The sequence below is a fragment of the Coregonus clupeaformis genome, chromosome 1 (assembly GCF_020615455.1).
Source record: "Coregonus clupeaformis isolate EN_2021a chromosome 1, ASM2061545v1, whole genome shotgun sequence".
Taxonomy (NCBI): Eukaryota; Metazoa; Chordata; class Actinopteri; order Salmoniformes; family Salmonidae; genus Coregonus; species Coregonus clupeaformis.
In genome coordinates, this window is record NC_059192.1 from 92,612,794 (window position 1) to 92,636,208 (window position 23,415).

The window sequence follows — 23,415 nt, forward strand, 5'->3', positions numbered from 1 at the left end:
TGACTGCGCAGCAACCTTCACTGCTGCTTTCTGAAGACAAACAATGTATACGAAATGCTTCAGTCTGGTTTTAGACCCCATCCATAGCACTGAGACTGCACTTGTGGGTGTGTTGACCTTTTAATGGCGTCAGACCGAGGCTCTGCATCTGTCCTCGTGCTCACTAGACCTGGTGCTGCCTATGACACCCTCGATCACCACATTCTTTTGAAGAGAGACTGAAACCCAAATTGGTCTAACGGTCAAGTTCTGGCCTGGTTTTAGATCCTACCTGTCGGAAAGATATCAGTTTGTCTCTGTGAGAATGGTCTGTCCTCCGACCAAATCAGCTGTACATTAGAGATCGTGTTCTCGTTCCGATTTAGGACACACTATTGTTTTCACTATATTTTGCCTCTTAGGGATGTTGTTCGAAAACATAAATCTTAACTTTCACTGCTATGCGGATGACACACAGCTGTACATTCCAATGAAGCATGGTGAAGCCCCACAATTGCCTTGCTACAAGCCTAGTGTTTCGGACATAAGAAGTAGGATGGCTGAAAACTTTTACACTTTCAAGCTTCGGACAAAACAGAGATGCTTAGTTCTAGGTCCCAAGAACAAAAGATCTTCTGTTAAAATCTGACAATTCATCTAGATGGTTTGTAAGGTCGCAAATCTCAAATCAAACTGTGAAGGACCTCTGTATTTACTCTTGACCTAATCTCTCTTTTGTTGAACATATCAAGACTGTTTCAAGGACAGCTTTTCCATCTACGTAACCTTTAAAATCAGAAATATTCTCTCAAAAATGATGTAGAAAAATTAATCCAGGCATTTATTGCTTCTAGGTGGGAGCTACTAGCAATGCTCTATTTTCAAGCTAGCCGGATAAAGCCACTAAATAAACTTCAGTTAGTGCTTCATCCGAAACTGCTAGAGTCCTGACTCAGAACCAAGAAATTCCCAGGTCATATTAGTCCAGTCTCGGCTTCCCTACACTGTGGCTTCCTGTCGACGGAGGCTTTCGGTTTTGCTGTTAACCTATAAAAGCGTTACATGGGCTTGCTCTACCTATCTTTCCGAGTTGGTCTGCCGTAACCCTCAAACGCTTTACGGTCACAAAGCTGAGGCCTCCTAATTGTCCCTAGAATTTCTAAGCAAACAGCGGGGAGAGCGGGGCTTTCTCCTATAGATCTCACATTTTTTATGGAACAGTCTGCCTACCCATGTGAGAGACATGCGGCTCGGTCTCAGCCTTTAAGTCTCTTTTCTGAAGACTTATCTCTTAAGCCAGGCCTTATGATTGAGTGTAGTCTGGCCCAGGAGTGTGAAGGTGAGCGGGAAGGCTGGAGCAACGAACAGCCCTTGCTGTCTCTGCCGGGCGGTTCCCCTCTCCACTGGGGTTCTCTGCCTCTAACCCTGTTGCAGGGGCTGGGTCACTGGCTTCTGGTGCTCTTTCTCATTGCCGCCCTCGTCCTTGTGGGTTGAGTGCTACTGACGTGATCTTCCTGTCTGGGTTTGGGCCCCCCCTTGGTTTGTGCTGTGGTGGAGACCTCTGTCGAGGCTATCGCCGGCCTTGTCTCAAGGATTGTAAGTTGGTGGTTGGGATGATATCCCTCTGAGTGGTGCGGGGGGCTGTGCTTTGAGCGGAGTGGGTAGGGGTTATATCCTTCCTGTTTGGCCCTGTCGGCGTTCTTCGGATGGGGCCTCTCCGGACCGCTCCTGTCTCATGCCTCATTGTTATGCTGCAGTAGTTTATGTCGTGGGGGGGCTGGGGTTAGTTGGTTATACCCGGATTACTTCTCTGTATACAGTGTCCTGTGTGAATTTAAGTTATGCTCTCTCTAATTCTGTCCTAGTTCTCTCTTTCTCTCTGAGAACCTGAGCCCCTAGGACCATACGTCAGGACTTCACCGGGCATGGTGACACCTTGCTGTCCCCAGTCCCCTGCAAGCCTTGCTGCTATTCCAGTTTCAACTGTTCTGCCTGCCGGCGCTCACGAAAACGCCTACCTGTCCCAGACCTTAGCAGCCTCCAACTCTTTATTGATCGGCTGAAAAGCCAACTAGAGAGACCCTGAGCCCTAGGACCATCACGTCGGGACTGCCGTCCGTGGTGACTCCTTGCGTCCCCAGTCCGTCTGGCCTTGCTGCTATTCCAGTTTCCAACTGTTCTCCTGGTTATGGAACCCCTACCTGTCCCAGACCTGCTGTTTTCAACTCTTAATGATGTCTGTGAAAAGCCTTTAACTGAGATTTATTCTGATTATTATTTGACCATGCTTGGCACTTATGAACATTTTTGAACATCTTGGCATGGTTCTGTTAATCTCCACCGGCACAGCCAGAAGAGGACTGGCCGCCCCTCACTTAGCCTGGTTCCTCTCCTGGGATTTCTTCCCTTGGCTTTCGCCTTTCTAGGGAGATTTTCTACCACCCGTGCTTCTACACCTGCATTACCACTAGCTGTTTTGGGGTTTTAGGCTGGAGTTTCTGTACAGCACTTTGAGATATTAGCTGATGTAAGAAGGGCTATATAAAAAATAAAATTGATTGATTGATTGATTGAGATGTGTCACTTATGTAAAGAATTAGCAGGCTAGCAGACACCAGAGAAAGATTTGTTTTGGCTTTCCTCTCATATGTAGCTTTTGAATGCCAATGTTGCAGCATTACGCCTTGTCCATAGCAGCTACGACTTGTCATAGCATTCACGACATGTTAGCTACTTACTCATAGATTTATGAATTGTCATAGCATTCCGACATGTCATAGCATTAAATCAAATCAAGTGTATTTGTCACAATGCTTCATTAACAACAGGTGTAGACTAACAGTGAAATGCTTACTTACGGACCGTCCCAACAATGCAGAGAAGAAAAAGAAAAAAAGAATATAATGAGGAATAAATCCACAATGATGGCCAATGTTAACTGACTATGCCATAACGGGGTACCAGTACCAAGTGGATGTGCAGAGGTACGGAGGTAATTGAGGTAGATATGTACATATAACTAGGAATAAAGGGACAGATAGAAAACAGCAGCGCTTGGCGGGCGTATGTGATGAGTCAAAGATACAGTATGCAGATATTCCATGTAGCTGTTAGGTTAACTATTTAATTAACCATTTAGCGGTCTTATAAGCTTGTGAAGCTATTCAGCTTAGCATTACAACTAGTCCTGGACATTCCTGATTCATAGAAAAGCATTTTGGCTGGTGGTCACAGAACGTTTGTCAGGCAGCACTGCAGCTCAGCATGTATTATGAAGTCAGACTTTGGCACCATGCTGCAGTGGCTTTACCCATCCATGTCCATGGTCCCTTTGTATCCTCCTCTGCCTCTCTCTCTGCTTATGATGATGTGCACATACAGGACCCTGTGACTTCTGACAGTCTGGGGAATCCAATGCATGTTGAAGTCATTCCCCTCAATCGGCACTGGAAGCCAGTGTGTAGTTGTGTGTGTGCTGCAGGATAATTTATCTGGCCATCTCTCCTGGCCAGGCTGTGTAAGATTCAGGACCGGGCCTCGGTTTGTCCAGCCAGTGCTTGTGGGGACTTTGAGGCCAAGCGCGTAGTGCTCTCAGGGTCTACCCTGAATCAGCCCCTAGTTTAAACTGTACCAAGAGACCCTTTCAGGTGCTGGCTTGGCGCATTTTGCCGTCCAGACGCCACTTCAGCCCCCTAGTCCTCAGCCACAACACAAGGCCAGCCAGCAGAGGAGAGGAACATCAAAGGACCCCATCATCTGTCACTTAGCCATGGAGGTCACTGGGGTCAGACCACTCACCTCTCCGCCTCTCTCTACCCCCAGTGACTTGTTCTGTCTGTCTGGTAATGTGGCGGAGAATGTAGGAAAATTTGAGTTGAATGTGTTTTTGAGGGAAGGAAAGATCTTGAGAGAATGGGGAATTGTGAGGAAATAAAGTTGTTTGATAAATACAGTTAAAACAAAAAATACCTTTGTAATGCAATATCAGCCATAAATATTGGGTAAATAATGTCTTTGTCTCCTATTCATCTAGTGGATCAAAGTAAGGGTCAGGAGGTTTTACCTTACGACATCATCTGACCAGTAAAAAACTCCTGACCTGGTCATGCTGTGAACACAGGTACTTTTGTGATGAGGATGACTGAATCCCACTGTATTTCAGCTCTGCCATATTTGTTACCCAACTAATTAACAAAGTCAATAAACTCTGAATGAGTCAGTTACCCCATGTTGGTTTTCAGTCACAGGAAATTTGTCGGCCGCTTGAGCTACAATGTCCTAGTCCCACACCCCATATCCCTGACCATGGCGGTCAGGACAGTGTACTAAGCGGCAGAGCTGCCAGCAATATCTGCCATAGACCTGACCACTCCCTCAGCCTGTGTCAGTCAATCAATCAGTCAAGTCAGTCGGTCAGTCAGTCAGCTAGCTGGGCCACTGATTATAGCCAGCTTTTCTCTGGCTTGCAACTCGAAAACCACTGCCAGATGGTGTAAGCTTCCTTTACAATGTGCAGAGCACCAGCCCTGCCTGCCTTCTAAAGCCGTGGCTTGGCGTTGCAGTGCAACAGTTCAGCTTAAAACCGGTGGAAAACCAGGCTGCAAAAATGTCACTTTGAGCTCCAGCTGTAAGAACAAACAACAAAACGTGGCACAATTTGTCTTCTCCAGGGTGTGTTAAGCCTAAACAGTTAATAGTGTTCAGATGGGGACTGTCACTGTTGAAAGGATGATCAGAAGTGTCACCACTTAAAGTGGCCACTGACACTGACAGGGAATTCAGTTGGACACAAGTAGGTTTCTTAATGCTGTTTACTGCAACATCAAGTTATCCACAGTGTTTGGCGTCATTTTTGCTCTCTTTACTCTGCAGGACGGCATTTTTAAAAATGCAAATGACACACCCATCTGTCCATCCCATGGCATAGGTCCTTGTCTATGTCCCTGTCTATGTCCCTGGCTATATCCTTGGCTTTGTCCTAGCTCGGTCCCTGTCTATGTCCCTGGCTGGGTCCCTGGCTGTGTCCCTGGCTGTGTCCCTGTCTATGTCCCTGGCACTTATGTCCTGTCTATGTCCTATCTATTTCCCTAGCTATGTGCCTGACTAGGTCCTGGCTAATGCCTGGCTTTGTCCCTGGCTGGGTGCCTGGCTGTGACCCTGGCTTTGTCCATTGCTGCTATGTCCCTGGGTATGTCCCTGGCACCATGTCCCTGGCTATGTGCCCTTGCTGTGTCCTGGCTGTGTCCCTGGCTAGGTCCCAGGCTGGGTCACTGGGGTGGTCCGGGCCTGTCACTATTTATGTCCATGGCTTTGTCCCTGGCTTTGTCCTGGCTTTGTCCTGGCTTTGTCCCTGGCTATGTCCATAGCTTTGTCCCTGGCTTTGTCCCTGGCTTTGTCTGGCTATGTCCATGGCTTCATCCCTGGCTTTGTCCCTAGCTATATCCCCTGTCTATGTCCCTAGCTTTGTCCGGCTATGTCCATGTGATGATTTAGGAATTCGTACCTGTTATCAAAAGTCTGGGCTTCTCTCCCTCTTCTCCCCAATGGTATTCCCTCTCCTGAAATGTCACAGTGGTTCCTTCGCTCCATCTCTTTGTACTCCCAGTAGGCTGTAATGGCCTTTCCGCTGGGTCAATGGAGGGAGCCCTATCCTACACAATCTCCCTAAAGGTCCAACTCTCAGTGGATGTGCTTTTTACCACCGGAATAGGCCAGGGGGGTAATGCCATTTGTAGTGATTCATTTGGAAATCAGGATTGAGTAGTAGCATATTGATGTAGGCTATATAAATGGGTAAAGTCTCTGGTTCACATTGAGAAATCCTTATTTGGGACAAAAATCGAGGCACACACCGTATCACAAGTCACGCATAGGGACTTGTTGAAGCAGAGGCAGTCAGGTGTAACTCTGCCTCGGTGGATGCACACTTCTGAACCTCCCAAGCGCCATATGTACCCATTCAGTACCACAGTGTGTAGGTGTACCACATGCTGTAGTGGGAAAGGGACTGGGGTATGATCAAAAACCCGCTCGTCTCCTCTTGTGTCGCTGGCTCTAAACCAACCCCCTTCTTCTTCCCCCCTCTATTTGTGTGTGTGCGTGCGTGTGCAGGATGGAAGAGGCCCTGGTGCAGGACCGCTGCAGAACCAGGGGGTGCTGGAGCGGACAGCCCCGTGGACACTGTGGACATCATGAAGAGCCTAAAAAGGTAACTGCCGCACTGCCCAGCACTCCTCCAACATGCGGGCTCTCCTTCACTGCTCTTTATAAAAGCCAAAACGTAGAGGCTTGTGTAGGAGAAATGCTTTGTTTAGTAACACATAGGCCATGCATTAGGATAAGTTGTTGTTATTGACCATCAATTAGGATCGGCCTATATTATTATTATATATACAGTATATATATATATATATATATATATATATATATATATATATATATATATATATATATATATATAATTTTTTTTTTTTAGGGGCTAGATCAGTTTTAATGTAGCTAGCTATATTGTAGCTTCCATCAATATAATTGTCTGCATAATTTCCAATCCCCATATACATATATTTTTTTAAAATATATCTAAAATATATATTTTTTTATATATATTTTCCTTTATTATTTTTCCCCTAACCCTACCAACCCTCCCCTGAGTGGAGTAAACTAATGGATATTGTACGCTTCTGCTTCCAGCTTATCCATACTATATATATTTTATGGATACAGTATATTTTACAATAGTTATATTTTTGTTTGTTTTTAGTCCCATCCTTCAGCTCCACTTATTACTTGGGTTCTGTTCTTGGCAAGCAAACTGGTTGCTATAATTAGACTTCTTAGCCCGGATAGGTGACCTATAGTAGCCTGAAACTTTGTGTGTTTGTGTGTGTTATGTGTACAGCTACTGCATATTCTTGTGTGTAGATTTTTTTGTTTGTGCTGTTCCTTAGATACTCAAGGTATCTCCACATAACTCTTATTGACTACTGAAGTGTCCTTTAATTGTCCATGTGTAATTAAATTCATTTTAATTATGCCAAAGTGACCTTTCAAGAAACAGCATCGTAGGAAAAAAGTGGAACTGTGTGGGCTAGAAGTAGTCAGGTTTGTGTTACTGTTAGGTAAGGTTGATAAAAGGTCATGTAATTACAGTTCATGGAGATCATGTCTTATACTCATATGATTCATACCACATTTAAAAAGTCATTTATCTTAAACTTTTCCATTTCCAAATGTGTTAACAATAAGTAAGAGTGAATTCACTGAAGTGCATTGCACATATCTCTCAAATGCAAAACTTTTATACTGACTTCTTGACTTTCATCTAGTGATGAATATGCTACATCATTATAAAAAGATAAAGCCACTCATTAGCATGGTGGGCATGCTATGCCTTTATAAACCAATCATAAATGGTCATGTGTAACAAATAGGCAGGAAGAGTAAAATATGTTGAGTCATAACTAGAGAGAAATGGAGGTATGGCGGTATGCATTCCAATGAGCCTAGCCATACATGCATTAGCTACCCATTGAGTAACGCCTAACAACTCTATGTCTGAATCCCCAAATGGCACCCTATTCCTTATATAGAGACACTACTTTGCTTAACCAAGGCCCATAGAGTATATAGCACTAGGCATAACATTAATAGGGTTCCTTTTGCAGTGCAGCCTCCCTCTCAGTTGTGGGCCATAGTTCCACATAGCCACATACCCTGTGATTATTCAAATGAGTGGGTATTTTGCAGAATAACAGCACCCTTCAGAATTAATCCCAACCTGAGTGGATTATTAAACATGAATTAGAATCTGTCGGCGTGTGCCAGTGGAGGATCAATGTTGCTCTAACTTTTGTGAGCGGATGCAGCAAACATTCACGTATGGAGAGAGACACATGTTAGGTTTACTGAGATGACTGTACCTACTGTAACCAGATGTTCAGCAAGCAACCAGACATAACAGGACTTTGGTAATCAGAACAAGCTCTCAATGAATGAGTACCATTACTGAGGGAGAGATATTGATCATATTCATTATGCTTATACAAACGGAAGAAAGCAGGCTCAAATAGGGAGGGCCGACCTGGACTTGTGAAACAAGAAATGCCAAAACTCTTTACTACAGGTGTGCTTGCCCAAGTGAATCCGACCCTGGTATCAATGCGCCTGCAAAACAAAAGAATCAAACAAAGTAAGATTGAATACCAGGTATGTTTTAGCTTAAGACTGGAGATAGTCCTTTAAAGTTCAAACTCATGTGCTAGTTGTTGCCAAGTTTTGACCATTTCCAATTTATGTTCAGGAAGAAGGAACGACTTGTTTTGGATGCACATTTGGATATGAAGCGGTCGCTTGCGAAAACTCAACCTCATCTATCAATGTCTCCAGCCACTGGCACTATAAGCCTCGCCCACCGCGCTTGCCTGAAAGCCTATCCCATCAGACTTGACAATCAACTATCAAGGGGAAGAGAATTGAATAAAAAAAGTAACAAAGGTGCACAGCCATTCATCCGGCGATAGCGACTGAAGGCTTTGGGGAGATTTTAAAGGGAAAAATTGAGGGGAAAGTCCATTTGCTCGCATTACAAAGCTCATTGGCTTGGCTATAAGCTTGTGGGTTGTGCGCGACATCTAACTCCCAGCTCAGTTGTAGTTTCATCCCCTCTGGTCCTTGATCAGATTTGGAATAGGATGGAGATAAGAGTGTTTTGTGAAATGGATGTTTGCAAATTAAAGGGTGGTGACCTCCTCGTTCGGACCCCAAAGCCATGCATGCCAGTATTTAAAGGTGTCTCAATCTCTCCTATTGAAATGTGTGCCTACATTTAGGATTTCATGGTAGCTATCGTATATCACCCCAGGAGCAGCGTTGGTTTTTAAAGCACATTCAATGCATAAAGATAAATGCCCAGTTTAGTCCCAGTGAGGATTAAGCGTTTCTTATTATCGGAATATCGCTTTGTTTTGGATGCTGGAAATACATCATAAATCCCCATTGGTAGGGTTTTTTATTAAATTGTAAGGAAAATGGTGTTTGGTGTAAATACAGTATATTAGCTTCAAAACTTTAGCAGCCTATGCTATGATTCTCCTTATGTCTCAATATCCCACATACAAAACAACATGGTGTACTAAGTTAAGACCAATAACAATTTATTTGAATAGTAACATCCGAGTGAACAAAAATTCTCCCCTTGGCTTCTGGGATAGTGTGAAAATACTTAGAATAACTGACAGACGACACATGACAATCCTCCTTTACCAGTACTCTGTATCCTGTGTTGAAGTTACAGTACCTAATTAGACTAGTCCAGTGTCAGGATGCTGTCTCGTCTGTGAATCTCCTGGTGAGCCCTGTACTCAGCCGGGCCTGGGGATATCCAGGGACCCCATCATTTTATTGTGTTCGCTTTTAATTTCCGCCTCTGTATATTAGTGTCACAGCTAGAGACTGAGGCAGGGGAAGAAAAAAGAGGATGTGGGGTCCCCTATCGGCGGACAAGATGGAGAAGTCTCCCAGGTCACTGCCACTCTTTGGAAGTTCAAGTGAAATACGATTCAGGGATTGGGGATGTTTTAGGTAGTGTTTGTTGAATCGTTTTATTTTTCTCTTCCCCTCTCTCGCTCCTCTCTGTTCTCTGCGGTCTTTCTGTTTATTTTCTCTCTCTCTCTCTTCTTCTTCTCCCACCTTTGTCTTTTCTCTCTTTCTTTCTCTCTTTCTCCTTCTCACTCTCTCTCTCTCTCCCCTTTCTCTCGCTCTCTATCCTGCTCTCTCTCCTCTCTTTCCTCTCATCCCTGTCTATCCCAGATAAACTCTCGGAGGAGGTGCAGGGACGCGTGACAGCCTGGAGCAGAGCGGCTTCGGCGGGCGGGCGGCCCACTGCCCCCGTCTTCTGGAGACCGCGCTGGCCACTTCCCGCAGCATCGCGGAGACGGAGGAGTTTCAGGACCAAACAAAGCTCCTTCTGGAGCGATCTGCGCACCCACTAGAGTCGGCGGTTCAAAAAATGGCTCCGCCTCTGTTCTCTTCTCCTCCCTCCTCTTCTTCTCCCTCTGCGACCAGGCTCTCCGTTCTGCTGGTTGATCTGGGTAGCTATAGTGGTCTTATCAAAGTCTCGTGTGCTCTGCTGTTTGAAGAGCAAAGCACTCCACGAAGGGCCCAGGTTTTGGAGTCTTTGTTAGTTTCCACATCGCTCCACCATTGTTCCAGTGTGTGTTCTGTTCTCAGCATTAGCTAACAGTTGAGTCGAATCCATTTTCGAGTAATCCTTCCTGATTCTGGTTATTTCCGACCATACAGTACAACCACTAGACTGACACACCAGGCTTTCAGATCTCCTCAGCAATTAAAGGGGCTAAGACTATTAAGACTTAGTCAATTAAGATTCGGAGACCCACCTAATCATTTATGAGTAGTGGCCCTGCTGATGCGCGGTACTGTGGCTAATGTTAAAATACTTTGAGCGTTTGATGAGCCCCCCGGAGTGCCCAATCGGAAGGGTTTGGTTTTGCACTTTTAGGACTACTCCATTGGCCCATTGCGGCCAAGCCAAGCTCAACCAAGCTCAATCAAAGTGCAGAAAAAGTATTTGAAAAAAAAAAATACTACTTGAAGGCAGGTCTTCTCCTCAGCCATATGGGCCAGCTCAGGCAGAAAACCTGCCAGAAACACAAAAGACCCAAGAAACTGTGCACGTTCTACAGACAACTATTAGCGGTGACACTAACTCCCCCCTGACAGAAATTGCAGTTAAGGCTAATTTCAACCGGGAAATGCAGTGTAATTGCTTGTCTGCTTTATGGCTCCTCTATCACTGTACAATTATCTTCCCTGCAGTCCAAAGAAAATAATGGCTACAGCCTGTCTCGCGATTTGTGACATTACCAAAAAGCTTCATTCTAAGTTTATCGAAATTATCTGCTCATTTTCTTCCATCCACCCGCATCTGTGATGATGCTCCTCAGAAAGAACACGGCTCAAAGCAACGGCTGAGGCAATACATACACCGGCGCTTTTATATCATGCGGAAGTGGTGACACTAAGTAAGGGCGCCCTATTCCCCCCCACCAGCTCGAACTGATATCATTAATTATCATGAGTGGGCGTGTTACGCTACTTTATAAATGGTGCTTATTTTTAAGCTTAGATTGAATCCTTTTGAAAAAAATCCATCTTGGAGAAAAAAAATAGATATTCTTTTTCAAGATGCTTGAAAGATCAGTTAGTTTGTTGAGTAGTAGACGGTCAAAGGACAAAATGAGTTGGGATTCATCTCGAGTGGACATAGGATGGAATACAAGTTACGCTAAAATTATATACCTATAACGAACTCATCCATTCCAGCTCAACCTCAATGCTTCTAGCTTTCCACACAAGCAAGTGTTGTAGAGACTCCATGGTAAGACAGAGCACCAGAGCAAGCAAGTGACTGGGTCTTGGGTAACTGTCTGCAGTTTGAGCAAGTGTGCATGCCCATTGCTCCAGCCTTGTGCTCATGCAGCTTGGTTAGGCACAGTTGGCACTCCGGGTGCCAGGGAAAGTAGGCCTGGTGTACAGGCGTCACAGAAGGACAGCTGGCACTCTGGTCTCAGTGCAGGGTTGGCTCTAACTCCTGTTCAATTACAGACAGAGTGAGAACTGACTGAGTTGCAGCCAGCTCTACCCTTTCCATACATCCCCTCCTCGCCCCAATTCAAACCTACTGTGAGCCAGAAGCAAAAACTCCTGTTGTCTATAACTCTGTTCTCTAGCTGTTACCTTCCATTGAAGTTTTAAAGTAAAATGCATTTATGATTCTAGTCGCTAATCATGGGGACTCTGCAGGAAAAAACTACCTGGATCATCAAGCATGTATTCTATTCTATAAAAAGCAACTTATAATGGCATGCATCATTTATATGTTTCCAAAATCTATGGAAGTAGCAGTTGTAGTTGCTATACTGTAATTGTAGCAGCTGCAGGAGCAATACATTGACAGGATGTGCTAATATAAATACATGTTTATTATGTGATTTAGTTGCTATTTTCCTCCCCAATCAAAATGTTTTTTTCTGACATGGGATATTTATTTAGTTTAGCATTTGTTGATAATGTATGCGAGCACTGCATTCATTCACACTAATATTGATTATGCCTACCTATTTTTCTGCCAGGTTCAAATAATATTTGTATTGTTAGATTATGTCTGCAATGTCAAACTTTCTCCATGATGTTTTGCAATACAGGATGGTAAAATAACACTATAATGAAAGTATTTCAAATGCTTTTAGTGCAAGCAGAAAACGTTCAGCATTCATCATGCATGCTTTTTGATGTGTGTTTATCAGGTACTGATAGGTTCAGTTTGATGGAACTAGACATATTTTTCACATACTACCCAAATCAACAATGTTGTCAATATAGCACGACACTTCCCCTTTCACCAACCCTTGTTCCATAGAGAAAGATGATTCAACCTGTTACTACCCACACAAAGAATATGATAAAAACATCAGAAAACATGTTTATATGCAACCTTTGGGTAATTATGTGCCTTCACTAAAAACTTTTACTTTACTAATATTAATACTTACTAATAATACTTTTTTATTTGTAAAGGGCTTTTCATGTACATCTCAAAGTTGCTCTTTTGTTATAGCTCTGTGCCATTTCGATTAAGGCAGTGGAATATGTTAGGTGCAATTATTTGGCCTGGGTTTTAATCAAAGGCTGGCTGTTTGTACTAAAGGGCATGTGGCGAGAGAGGCGAGCTAGCCGGAGCGATGTTGACAGCTTCTAATATGGCCTGCCTGGCCCGCCTGCATTTGACAAACTAGAAAAAGAGGAGATCAATAGCCCCTCTCCCTTAAAAGGTGAAGCAATATTCACGCCCCCCCCAAAACAAGAACATATTCACATTAGCCCATTCTAGCCCATTCTACGTAACTTCTTACTTGTACCTTTAAAGTTCAAGATCATAACTTCAATCCCCTTGACCTTTCATTGTGAGATACTTCTGCAGGTTTTTTATTAGTTGGCCCGGTCTTATGGTTGACACCTGACCTTTTCCACCTCCGCGAATCCTCTCTTGTTGTTATCTTGTTCTGTGGCAGCGTAGGTCTTGCGGTACAACACACAGATACAGTGGGGGAAAAAAGTATTTAGTCAGCCACCAATTGTGCAAGTTCTCCCACTTAAAAAGATGAGAGAGGCCTGTAATTTTCATCATAGGTACACGTCAACTATGACAGACAAAATGAGATTTTTTTTCTCCAGAAAATCACATTGTAGGATTTTTTATGAATGTATTTGCAAATTATGGTGGAAAATAAGTATTTGGTCAATAACAAAAGTTTCTCAATACTTTGTTATATACCCTTTGTTGGCAATGACACAGGTCAAACGTTTTCTGTAAGTCTTCACAAGGTTTTCACACACTGTTGCTGGTATTTTGGCCCATTCCTCCATGCAGACCTCCTCTAGAGCAGTGATGTTTTGGGGCTGTCGCTGGGCAACACAGACTTTCAACTCCCTCCAAAGATTTTCTATGGGGTTGAGATCTGGGGACTGGCTAGGCCACTCCAGGACCTTGAAATGCTTCTTACGAAGCCACTCCTTCGTTGCCCGGGCGGTGTGTTTGGGATCATTGTCATGCTGAAAGACCCAGCCACGTTTCATCTTCAATGCCCTTGCTGATGGAAGGAGGTTTTCACTCAAAATCTCACGATACATGGCCCCATTCATTCTTTCCTTTACACGGATCAGTCGTCCTGGTCCCTTTGCAGAAAAACAGCCCCAAAGCATGATGTTTCCACCCCATGCTTCACAGTAGGTATGGTGTTCTTTGGATGCAACTCAGCATTCTTTGTCCTCCAAACACGACGAGTTGAGTTTTTACCAAAAAGTTATATTTTGGTTTCATCTGACCATATGACATTCTCCCAATCCTCTTCTGGATCATCCAAATGCACTCTAGCAAACTTCAGACGGGCCTGGACATGTACTGGCTTAAGCAGAGGGACACGTCTGGCACTGCAGGATTTGAGTCCCTGTCGGCGTAGTGTGTTACTGATGGTAGGCTTTGTTGCTTTGGTCCCAGCTCTCTGCAGGTCATTCACTAGGTCCCCCCGTGTGGTTATGGGAGTTTTGCTCACCGTTCTTGTGATCATTTTGACCCCACGGGGTGAGATCTTGCGTGGGAGCCCCAGATCGAGGGAGATTATCAGTGGTCTTGTATGTCTTCCATTTCCTAATAATTGCTCCCACAGTTGATTTCTTCAAACCAAGCTGCTTACCTATTGCAGATTCAGTCTTCCCAGCCTGGTGCAGGTCTACAATTTTGTTTCTGGTGTCCTTTGACAGCTCTTTGGTCTTGGCCATAGTGGAGTTTGGAGTGTGACTGTTTGAGGTTGTGGACAGGTGTCTTTTATACTGATAACAAGTTCAAACAGGTGCCATTAATACAGGTAACGAGTGGAGGACAGAGGAGCCTCTTAAAGAAGTTACAGGTCTGTGAGAGCCAGAAATCTTGCTTGTTTGTAGGTGACCAAATACTTATTTTCCACCATAATTTGCAAATAAATTCATTAAAAATCCTACAATGTGATTTTCTGGATTTTTTTTCTCTCAATTTGTCTGTCATAGTTGACGTGTACCTATGATGGAAATTACAGGCCTCTCTCATCTTTTTAAGTGGGAAAACTTGCACAATTGGTGGCTGACTAAATACTTTTTTTCCCCACTGTATGATTTGTTGCATCAATAATCTTTCATATGAAAACAAAGATTGGAGAGACTACAAATACCTTTGGAATTATTTTCATTGGCCACATATGCAGTATCATTTCACATCTACACTGAACAAAAATATAAACGCAACATGTAAAGGGTTGGTCCCATGTTTCATGAGCTGAAATAAAAGATCCCAGAAATGTTCAATACGCACAAAAAGCTTATTTCTCTAAAATGTTGTGCACAAATTAGTTTACATCCCTGTTGGTGAGCATTTCTCCTTTACCAAGATAATCCATCCACCTGACAGGTTTGGCATATTTAGAAGCTGATTAAACAGCATGATCATTACACAGGTGCACCTTGGACAATAAAAGGCCACTCTAAAATGTGCAGTTTTGTCACACAACACAATGCCACAGATGTCTCAAGTTTTGAGGGAGAGTGTAATTGGCATGCTGACCGTAGGAATGGCCACCAGAGTTGTTGACAGAGAAATTGATGTTAATTTCTCTACCATAAACCACCTCCAACGTCGTTTTAGAGAATTTGGCTGTATGTCCATCCGGCCTCACAACTGCAGACCACGTGTATGGCGTTGTGTGGGCGAGCGATTTGCTGATGTCAACGTTGTGAACAGAGTGCCCCATGGTGACGGTGGGGTTATGGTATGGTCAGGCATAAGCTACGGACAATGAACACAATTGCATTTTATCGTTGGCAATTTGAATGCACAGAGATACCGTGACGAGATCCTGAGGCCCATTGTCGTGCCATTCATCCGCCGCCATCACCTCATGTTTCAGGATGATAATGCATGGCCCCATGTTGTAAGGATCTGTACACAATTCCTGGAAACTGAAAATGTCCCAGTTCTTCCATGGCCTGCATACTCAACAGACATGTCACCCATTGAGCATGTTTGGGATGCTCTGGATCGACGTGTATGACAGCGTGTTCCAGTTCCCGCCAATATCCAGCAACTTCGCACAGCCATTGAAGAGAGTGGGACAACATTCCACAGGCCACAATCAACAGCCTGATCAACTCTATGCAAAGGAGATGTGTCGCTGCATGAGGCAAATGGTGGTCACACCAGATACAGTACTGACTGGTTTTCTGATCCATGCCCCTACCTTTGTTTATCTGTGACCAACAGATGCATATCTGTATTCCCAGTCACGTGAAATCCATAGATTACGGCCTAATGAATTCATTTCAATTTACTGATTTCCTCATATGAACTGTAACTCAGTAAAATCGTTGAAATTGTTGCATGTTGCATTTATATTTTTGTTTAGTGTACATGTCAATCAACGTAGATAATTATATGTTGATTGTTCTATAACCGAAAAAAATTTATGCACTCACTAACTGTAAGTCGCTCTGGATATGAGCGTCTGCTAAATGACTAAAATGTAAAAATGTAAAATTACTGTTTGGTAAGTTACTCATAAACAAGTCTGATGCATACAAACTGTCTGAATTGCTTTTAATGACAAGCTCTCAATGGATTTCAGTTGTCACTAAGTGTGTTTTATTTTGCTGTACAGGAGGAAAACTCAGCCTTGGCCATGGAGAATGAGAGCCAGAGGGGAGCAGTATGAGCATTGTCTGGATGAGGTGAGTAGTCCAACCCTCACTCTATTCACCCAGCCCTGAACCTCAGTGAGGGAATCCTATTTTTCACCACACTAATGATAGCCTACATTTGACATTTTAGTCATTTAGCAGACGCTCTTATCCAGAGCGACTTACAATTAGTGAGTGCATACATTTTTCATACTCGCCCCATATGAAAAACTATTGTTATATTCTGTTCTTTCCTATTCGGTGACTTATTATGAGTTGTATTCTTTTCCAGCTACCTTTAGCAACTATCTCTAAGATCTCACTCACGGTATTGATCAAACAGGTTACAAACACTGCACTATTTTCCAGTATCCTTCTCTACCTTTATTGACTTTCTTTGAGATCTTTCTCAATGCACAAATGTCCTGCTGTCAAATTCTATCAATGCAATTCCAAAGTAATTCCTCTCCAAAGGAAATGTGATTATGGAGAAAAAGGTACTTGGCGTTCGAAAGGTGAACTGTGTTGTGGGAGAAGCTGGGTAAAGGTGGCTTGAGGGATCCGAATGACAGCAATTAATGAGCTTGTTGGCTCGGCCCGCACGCTGAGTCACCCTGAGGGAAGGCTGGAGGCCCATGGGTGCCAGAAGGGACAGACTGGTTTAATACACTGTGGTGCCAGCTACTGGGGCTTATATGACCTGAAATCTGGGCTCTGGTGCCAGAGGGGGTGGGGAGGGGGGAGACATAGATGGATGGTGGGACAGAGAAAGACCGAGAGAATGAAAGAAAGAAAAGGAGAAAGAAAGAGAGAGAAAGGGATAGAGAGATGAAAGGAGAGTTAGAAATACTTTAGCTCTGTTGTTAACAGTCCAACCGTGGTAGGCAATTGCTTTGCAATGCTCCAAGCATACTGTATGAAACTCTACACCGTGCTGTAGCCTTGGAGGTTAACGCCTGGGGTGGGCCCAGACCAAATCCCTTTTCCACTTCCGTGCCCTCAAAAAGCCAGAGCTGTTCTGTTGTCTGGTCTGGTGTTGTGTTGCCCTCTGTGGGCTCTTCTGACGGGAGCTAGCTCACTAATGAGCATGTTGTGATGTGGGAGTCTCCACAGCTCTAACAACTCTGCCGATGGGCTCAGGGCCATTGGAAACTGTAGAGAACGCTGGGCTTGTTTCGTAATGATAAAAAAAAAAAAAAAAAACATTGTGGATAATTATCTCTATATAAGAAGAGTGGTGGTTGTGTGGTATGCTATTTGGGCTGGTCACTCACGTTAGGATATTTTTTAGGGTTCCACTTGGTAAACATAGGCAAATGTCATGCTATTGAAAGGCTGGTAAAAGGAGTCATGCCACATGTGGCAATGCATCAGATGTAATGGACTGTTATGCCATGACTTGAACTATGAATGCTCTATAAAGCCTTTATAAGTTGTTGTTTCATTTATCAGTTGTTGTAATTTTGATTCTAACTTGAAGATCATTAAATATTCTTGGAATTAGTGCCCTTCAGTTTTACAGGAGCAGCTCTGTATCACTCCCCACAGGGCTCAATCACTTCATCATATCTCCCGTTATTCAATAGAGGGAGAGAGGACACCCTCTGAGAAAAAGCAAATGAATGCGTACAGTGAATTAACGAGCAATCAATGGGCTGTAATCAGAGTAGGAGTCGAATGGGGCATTGCGGTCTAAACTCAGAGAGTGGTAGGGGTGTGAGACACTCTGCGGCCAAAGCCCAGGCACAACAGTGCTTTAGCCCGTCACTTCTTCTCTTAGACTGCCTGCTGTGTCACAAATGACACCCTATTCCCTATATAGTGCACTACTTTGACCAGGGCCCATAGGGTCAAGTGGGAGGGGATAGGGTGCCATTCAGGACACAGTCCCCTACTCTCCAAGCCACTACATCAGCCCTGACACTGCTGTCAATACTGGATCAACGGAAGACAATTAAACATCATGAAGACATGCAGCGCGTCAGGCTCCAAACTGTTCTGCTTCACCGGGCCGCTTCTGGCCTTCTCTGCCACCCTGCGTCAGATGTATGATGATTGGGCCCATTAGGAATCAACACACTCCCTCCAAGGGAAGGCAGACGGGGGACAAATGCTGTAATGTATTGGGACATCGTGTTCACTAAAGCCTGTAATAATTTTTGTGAGCGGTCGGAGTGAGATAGTGCAGCGTCGGCATGCACAGGGCAGGGCAGTTTAGAGTTGAGGGCGATGGGTCAATTGGGACCATTTTTCTTTCTTTCTTTCTTTCTTTCTTTCTTTCTTTCTTTCTTTCTTTCTTTCTTTCTTTCTTTCTTTCTTTCTTTCTTTCTTTCTTTCTTCTTCTTTCTCTCTCTCTGGGTGCCATAACAGCCACCATATTATAGTCAGTCACTAAACAGCTTGCATAAAAAGTTTGGATAATTCTTGTTTTTTTTTTTTCACTCTGTTTTAGGTTGCCAATCAAGTTGTGCAGGCACTGCTCACCCAAAAGGTAGGAGTCTGGTTTCATAGCAACTGTGGGATAAAAATATCTCAGAATGAGACTATTATTAGATCCAATTATGTTGTTAGACATGTATGCAATACAGTAGCTCAAAACTTAATCTTAACATTCACTTTTTGTGAGACACTTCTCACTATCTCCTGTTAACTAATCAACTTTTATGGTGTCCATATTAGGACAGTCACACATGACTGGAAGTTCACACCTCTGTTTGTAATAACTCTCTCTCTCTGTTGTTCTTCCCCATGCAGGATCTGAGGGAGGAGTGTCTGAAGTTGCGGACCAGAGTGTTTGACCTGGAGCAACAAAACCGGACCATGAGTGTCCTCTTCCAGCAGCGAGTCCGACCCGCATCAGACCTGCTCCTGCAGGTAGGAACCTGTCCACTCATCTAGTCCCAGAACCACTATAGAACCTCCTTGTCCCAGAACAACTACAGAACCTCATTGGCCCAGAACCACTATAGAACCTCATTGTCCCAGAACCACGATAGAACCCTACAGAGCAACTATTGACCATGACTCAGAGGTGCCCGACTGATGGAGTTAAAATAGCATTTCACTGTTATTAGTTTCAGTATTAGAACTATGTTGTTTCTTGTATTCAATATCGTTGAAGGCAACAGTGTGGGTGTAAGGACAATTTGCTCACTTCAAACTTCTGAAGAGCAGCGATATTAGATCATCCATCTTTTTGTGATGGCGATGTGATCCTGAGTCCGGGGTCTGTGATATCATCATCACTAAAAAACTATGTGCTCATGAACCATCCAGCCTCCACGGGGCTGCGGGGCTCAGACAAGATCATTTGAGAAAGTACCCAGACTCGCGTCATCCATCCTGGGCTCTCTCGGGGGACGGTAAACCTCTCAACCAAATTACCTCTAGCGCACCAGACCTTGTGGCACGTTACACAGATATAGATGCTAGAGAGAGGAGGGGGGGTGGGTGTGTGCCCGTGTGTGTGTGTAGTCTGCCGTGAGTAGGAATGCACACTTACTGTAACTCTCAGAAATAATTTACTCCAGTCACTGCAGAGAGAGACAGAGAGAGAAATATTGACAACAATGTCTGCTATAAAATGGCCTCATGGATTTTCCTTAATCTCATTTCCCGCAATGGCCGTCCAGCTCTCGTTACCTTAACTCCTCTCAGAGTGGTGGGTGGAGGCTCTCAGACTGCCACAGTGTAAGGGAGGGAGATGTGGGGTGTGAGAGTGAGCACAGGGGGATGGGGGTACATGGGACCATAGAGGGCACAGACAGATAATGAAACTCAGACTGGTCTTAATGAGGACATGTGGCACAGAAAGGATGGATGAGAGGAGCTCAGGGGAGAGCTGAGTGCAGGTACTATACAAGTCAACACATCCAGGTACAGAAACAAAGAAAGTTATAGTTGAAGAATAACTTTTTTTATTGTTGACAAAATCTGAAAAACAAAAGCCTCCAGCACATTGGTATTCTTGAATAGTCCACAGACCATTTTAATGGATCTCATTTAAGCAATGTTTCGATCAATAGACCTTCATCCCAGTTTGTTCAGTTGTTGACAAAATATATAAATGAGAATGGCAAAGAGCGCGCTGACGACAATCCTTTATCTACTTCAAGTTCAGGAGAGAGTATGCCCTCTGTCAGTCGCCCTCTGCTAGCAACTGATGTGGACATATGGATAATTGAAAGTCACAGTCCACATTGTCCAGTGAAGGGTGCAATTTTGTGGCGGAAGGGAGGCATTTTCGTCGTCCCAACAGATTGAGCAAAGCTGTGGATGCACCATTTTTCTCCCAACTAAACCAGGCCATGGATAAAGTGAAATGTGTAATTGTTTATTAACTATTTGTAACTATTTAATAATATTTAGATTTAATAAACCAATATGGATGTTCCGGTTATAAGAGTAAATGTTAGCGTATTCAGTCTTTTCAGTAGAGCATTTGTTTTCAATATACAATGTGATCAACAGGACTTTGAAGAGAGCAATATACCGTACATCTATTTGCTTGTGTAGCAGGAGCCTCGGTCTATGTCCCAAATGGCATCCTATTCCCTGTATAGTGCACTACTTTTGACCAGAGCCCATAGCGCTCTGGTCAAAAGAAGTGCACTATGTAGAAAATAGGGTACCATTTGGGACACAGCCTCTGGCTTTTCACAAGGGAGTATGCCAGGAATGAGGATTTGTAGCAAGACACTTTTTCAGCGGTGAGGAAGTGAGATTTTATTGTGTAGGAGGCGGAGAGATTTGAAAGATTTATTTCCAACTTTATGTCCAACTGATGTCTGCCAGCATATTAAACAACAAGAAAATAATTGACAGTTGTGTAAGCGATAGCTAAATCATACGTTATAGGATGCTCTTTTGTATTTTTACATTGATTCCTCGAACAGTCATTCATTTTATTGAAAAGCTCATGATTCTTTCACGGTTGTGGTTTTGTCAATATGTTTCAAACATTGTTTCTGTTTCAAATTAATTGCTCTATAAAGGTGGCTGTGACAAAGGTGACTAGTAATACAAGTGCTGAAAGAGTATATGATTGATTGAGTCAATTAAAACATGGGTTTGAAATCAGTATGCTCAACCCTTTCCCCTGCTACTTATTGTGGATAATTTCTCTTGAAGTAGCCTAATATTTTGCCCTCTAAAATGGCTGCGGGTAACCTTCTGGTTTGCATGAATTACCTTTATACCATAACCTCCCATCAAATAATCATTAGCGACAGTAGAGCTACACTTATTAATATTTCCTTTCAGTCAGAGAGTGTCAGGTGTTTGGCTGTTTTTATCACCCGCATTGGTATTTAATTTCTACTGTTCTGGGAGTCGGTAATTAAATGTGTTATTGGCCCCTGGGGCCATCTTGAATTTCCCTGATAACAAATCACTGCTCTCTATTGAGATTGTGATTAGGAATACTGGGAATATGCTTGACCTACTGTCGCTTCATGTAATGTGGCATTTCATACGCTTCAAGGCTCTGTTTGCTGCAGTTCGGCCAGGTGTTTAGTAAGGTGTGTAAGTAGTGAATAATAATTCCCTCCTTCCACTTATGCAGCCTTATCAAAAGTGACAGGCGAGTGGTAATTGAGTTGTCAATTATCCGTAAAAGTAGGTTCTGGTTACCGTGGAAACTTCCCAGGCCCCTCCGGCAGGACATAGTAGCTACGCAGTACCATTCAGTCATTTTTGCCGTCTGAATTTTGATGGACTTTTGCACTATGGTTCCCCTCAGTGTTGCCTTTGCTGGGGTTTTGTTAACTGCATTGTCTGTACAGTATTCCTATTCTGGTTAATTTCTCAGTGTAGTACAAGACACATGTTTTGTCATAGCTTAGCCAATTCACTGCTATACGTTACCTGTATCCTCTGACTAAGGGAAGACCAAGCCTTGAGTGCAGCATCAAACGTAGATCAGGTAATAGGCAGTAACAGAGAAGGTGAACTCCCTCAGTGCGCCTCCGTCCTTGGCTAGATCACACTTCCACCCGGTCAGGTACAGTGAGGCTAGGCTAGCCCGGAGAGACACAGAGATGGGGGAGCTGTCCGCCCCCCATGTCCCCCTCCCTCTCCACACCCCTCCCCATCAGGGGCCTTGTGACACTATTGACTGAATCATTGATGACTGTGCTGAGGAGGTGTAATCCTGCACCCCTACGATAACATCAGCCCCCCCTTCTCTTCTCCTGACACTCAACCACTCCCATCCCCCTGTGTGGACAGCCTATACCCTGGAGAGGAGCGATATGGCTTCAGAGAGAAATACATTTATATTATGGGCTTTATGGTGAGAGAGACGCCATCTGGCATGTAAAGTCCACTGTAAAAGAGAACCTGGACTGAGTCAGCTACAGGGGAAGAATTCTCATCTACATATAAACTGTAGGTCATAATGGCAAGTTAAGCGGTATTCAAGAAAATACTTGGTTTAGAACAACCTGTAGTAGGTATATTTTGCTCCATTAATTCACAGTAATGTACATGATATGAATATGATATGCATATTCAACTACAAATAAGCAGAACATGTGATTTAAACCTTTTCATTTAATTGCTGTCACTTACCTTTAATTCTCAATTTTAAGTATTTGCATAAATGTGTAAGCAATAAACAATAATATATTTTATATAAAAATGTGATTATACCTAACAAACTAATTTTAAACTATTTAGCATCAAATGTGCATCAACTGTGCAAAAAAGTATTAAATAAAATCGATTAGTCTCAACATGCTGTTTATATACTGTACTACGTTCCCATTTATTCCAGTTTAAACAGCTCTATCATTATTTCTATATTTCATAAATTAACTCACGGTGGAGAACAAGAGAGCACATTGAGTCTAATCCTTTTCCACATCCCCATCGATCGCGACCGCTCTTGACCAAATCGACTTGGACCAAGTTATAAAATATGGAGCATTCCACCGAGATGACCTCAAAGGTTCAGAATTTCCCCAAAATAGTCCAACTAGACTATCTGCTGTGAAAGAGAGTATTGATGCCATATCCCTCCAGGTCCCTGCTAGCACACAATATGCTGTACAATACGACAGAACCAGACAAGATGTAATGAGAGCATTACATGGTCACCATTTATGAAAATTAAATAAAATATATACTGTCGAAATTGAGTGTATTAATTGAAAC

At 43.5% G+C, this 23,415-nt stretch overlaps 1 protein-coding gene across 1 annotated transcript in view; it reads left to right on the forward strand.

The window, feature by feature from the left end:
• Positions 1-5,157: 5,157 nt before the first annotated feature.
• The window catches only part of LOC123491433 (nck-associated protein 5-like), a gene marked incomplete at its 3' end in the record, with an annotated part of 29,872 nt that continues 11,614 nt past the window's right edge, over positions 5,158-23,415 (forward strand). Inside the window, exons 1-5 of the mRNA XM_045222230.1 lie at positions 5,158-5,167; positions 6,091-6,187; positions 16,242-16,311; positions 18,713-18,751; positions 19,015-19,134. Of these exons, the coding sequence (XP_045078165.1) occupies positions 5,158-5,167; positions 6,091-6,187; positions 16,242-16,311; positions 18,713-18,751; positions 19,015-19,134 (336 nt within the window). The remainder of the gene's footprint in view (positions 5,168-6,090; positions 6,188-16,241; positions 16,312-18,712; positions 18,752-19,014; positions 19,135-23,415) is intronic.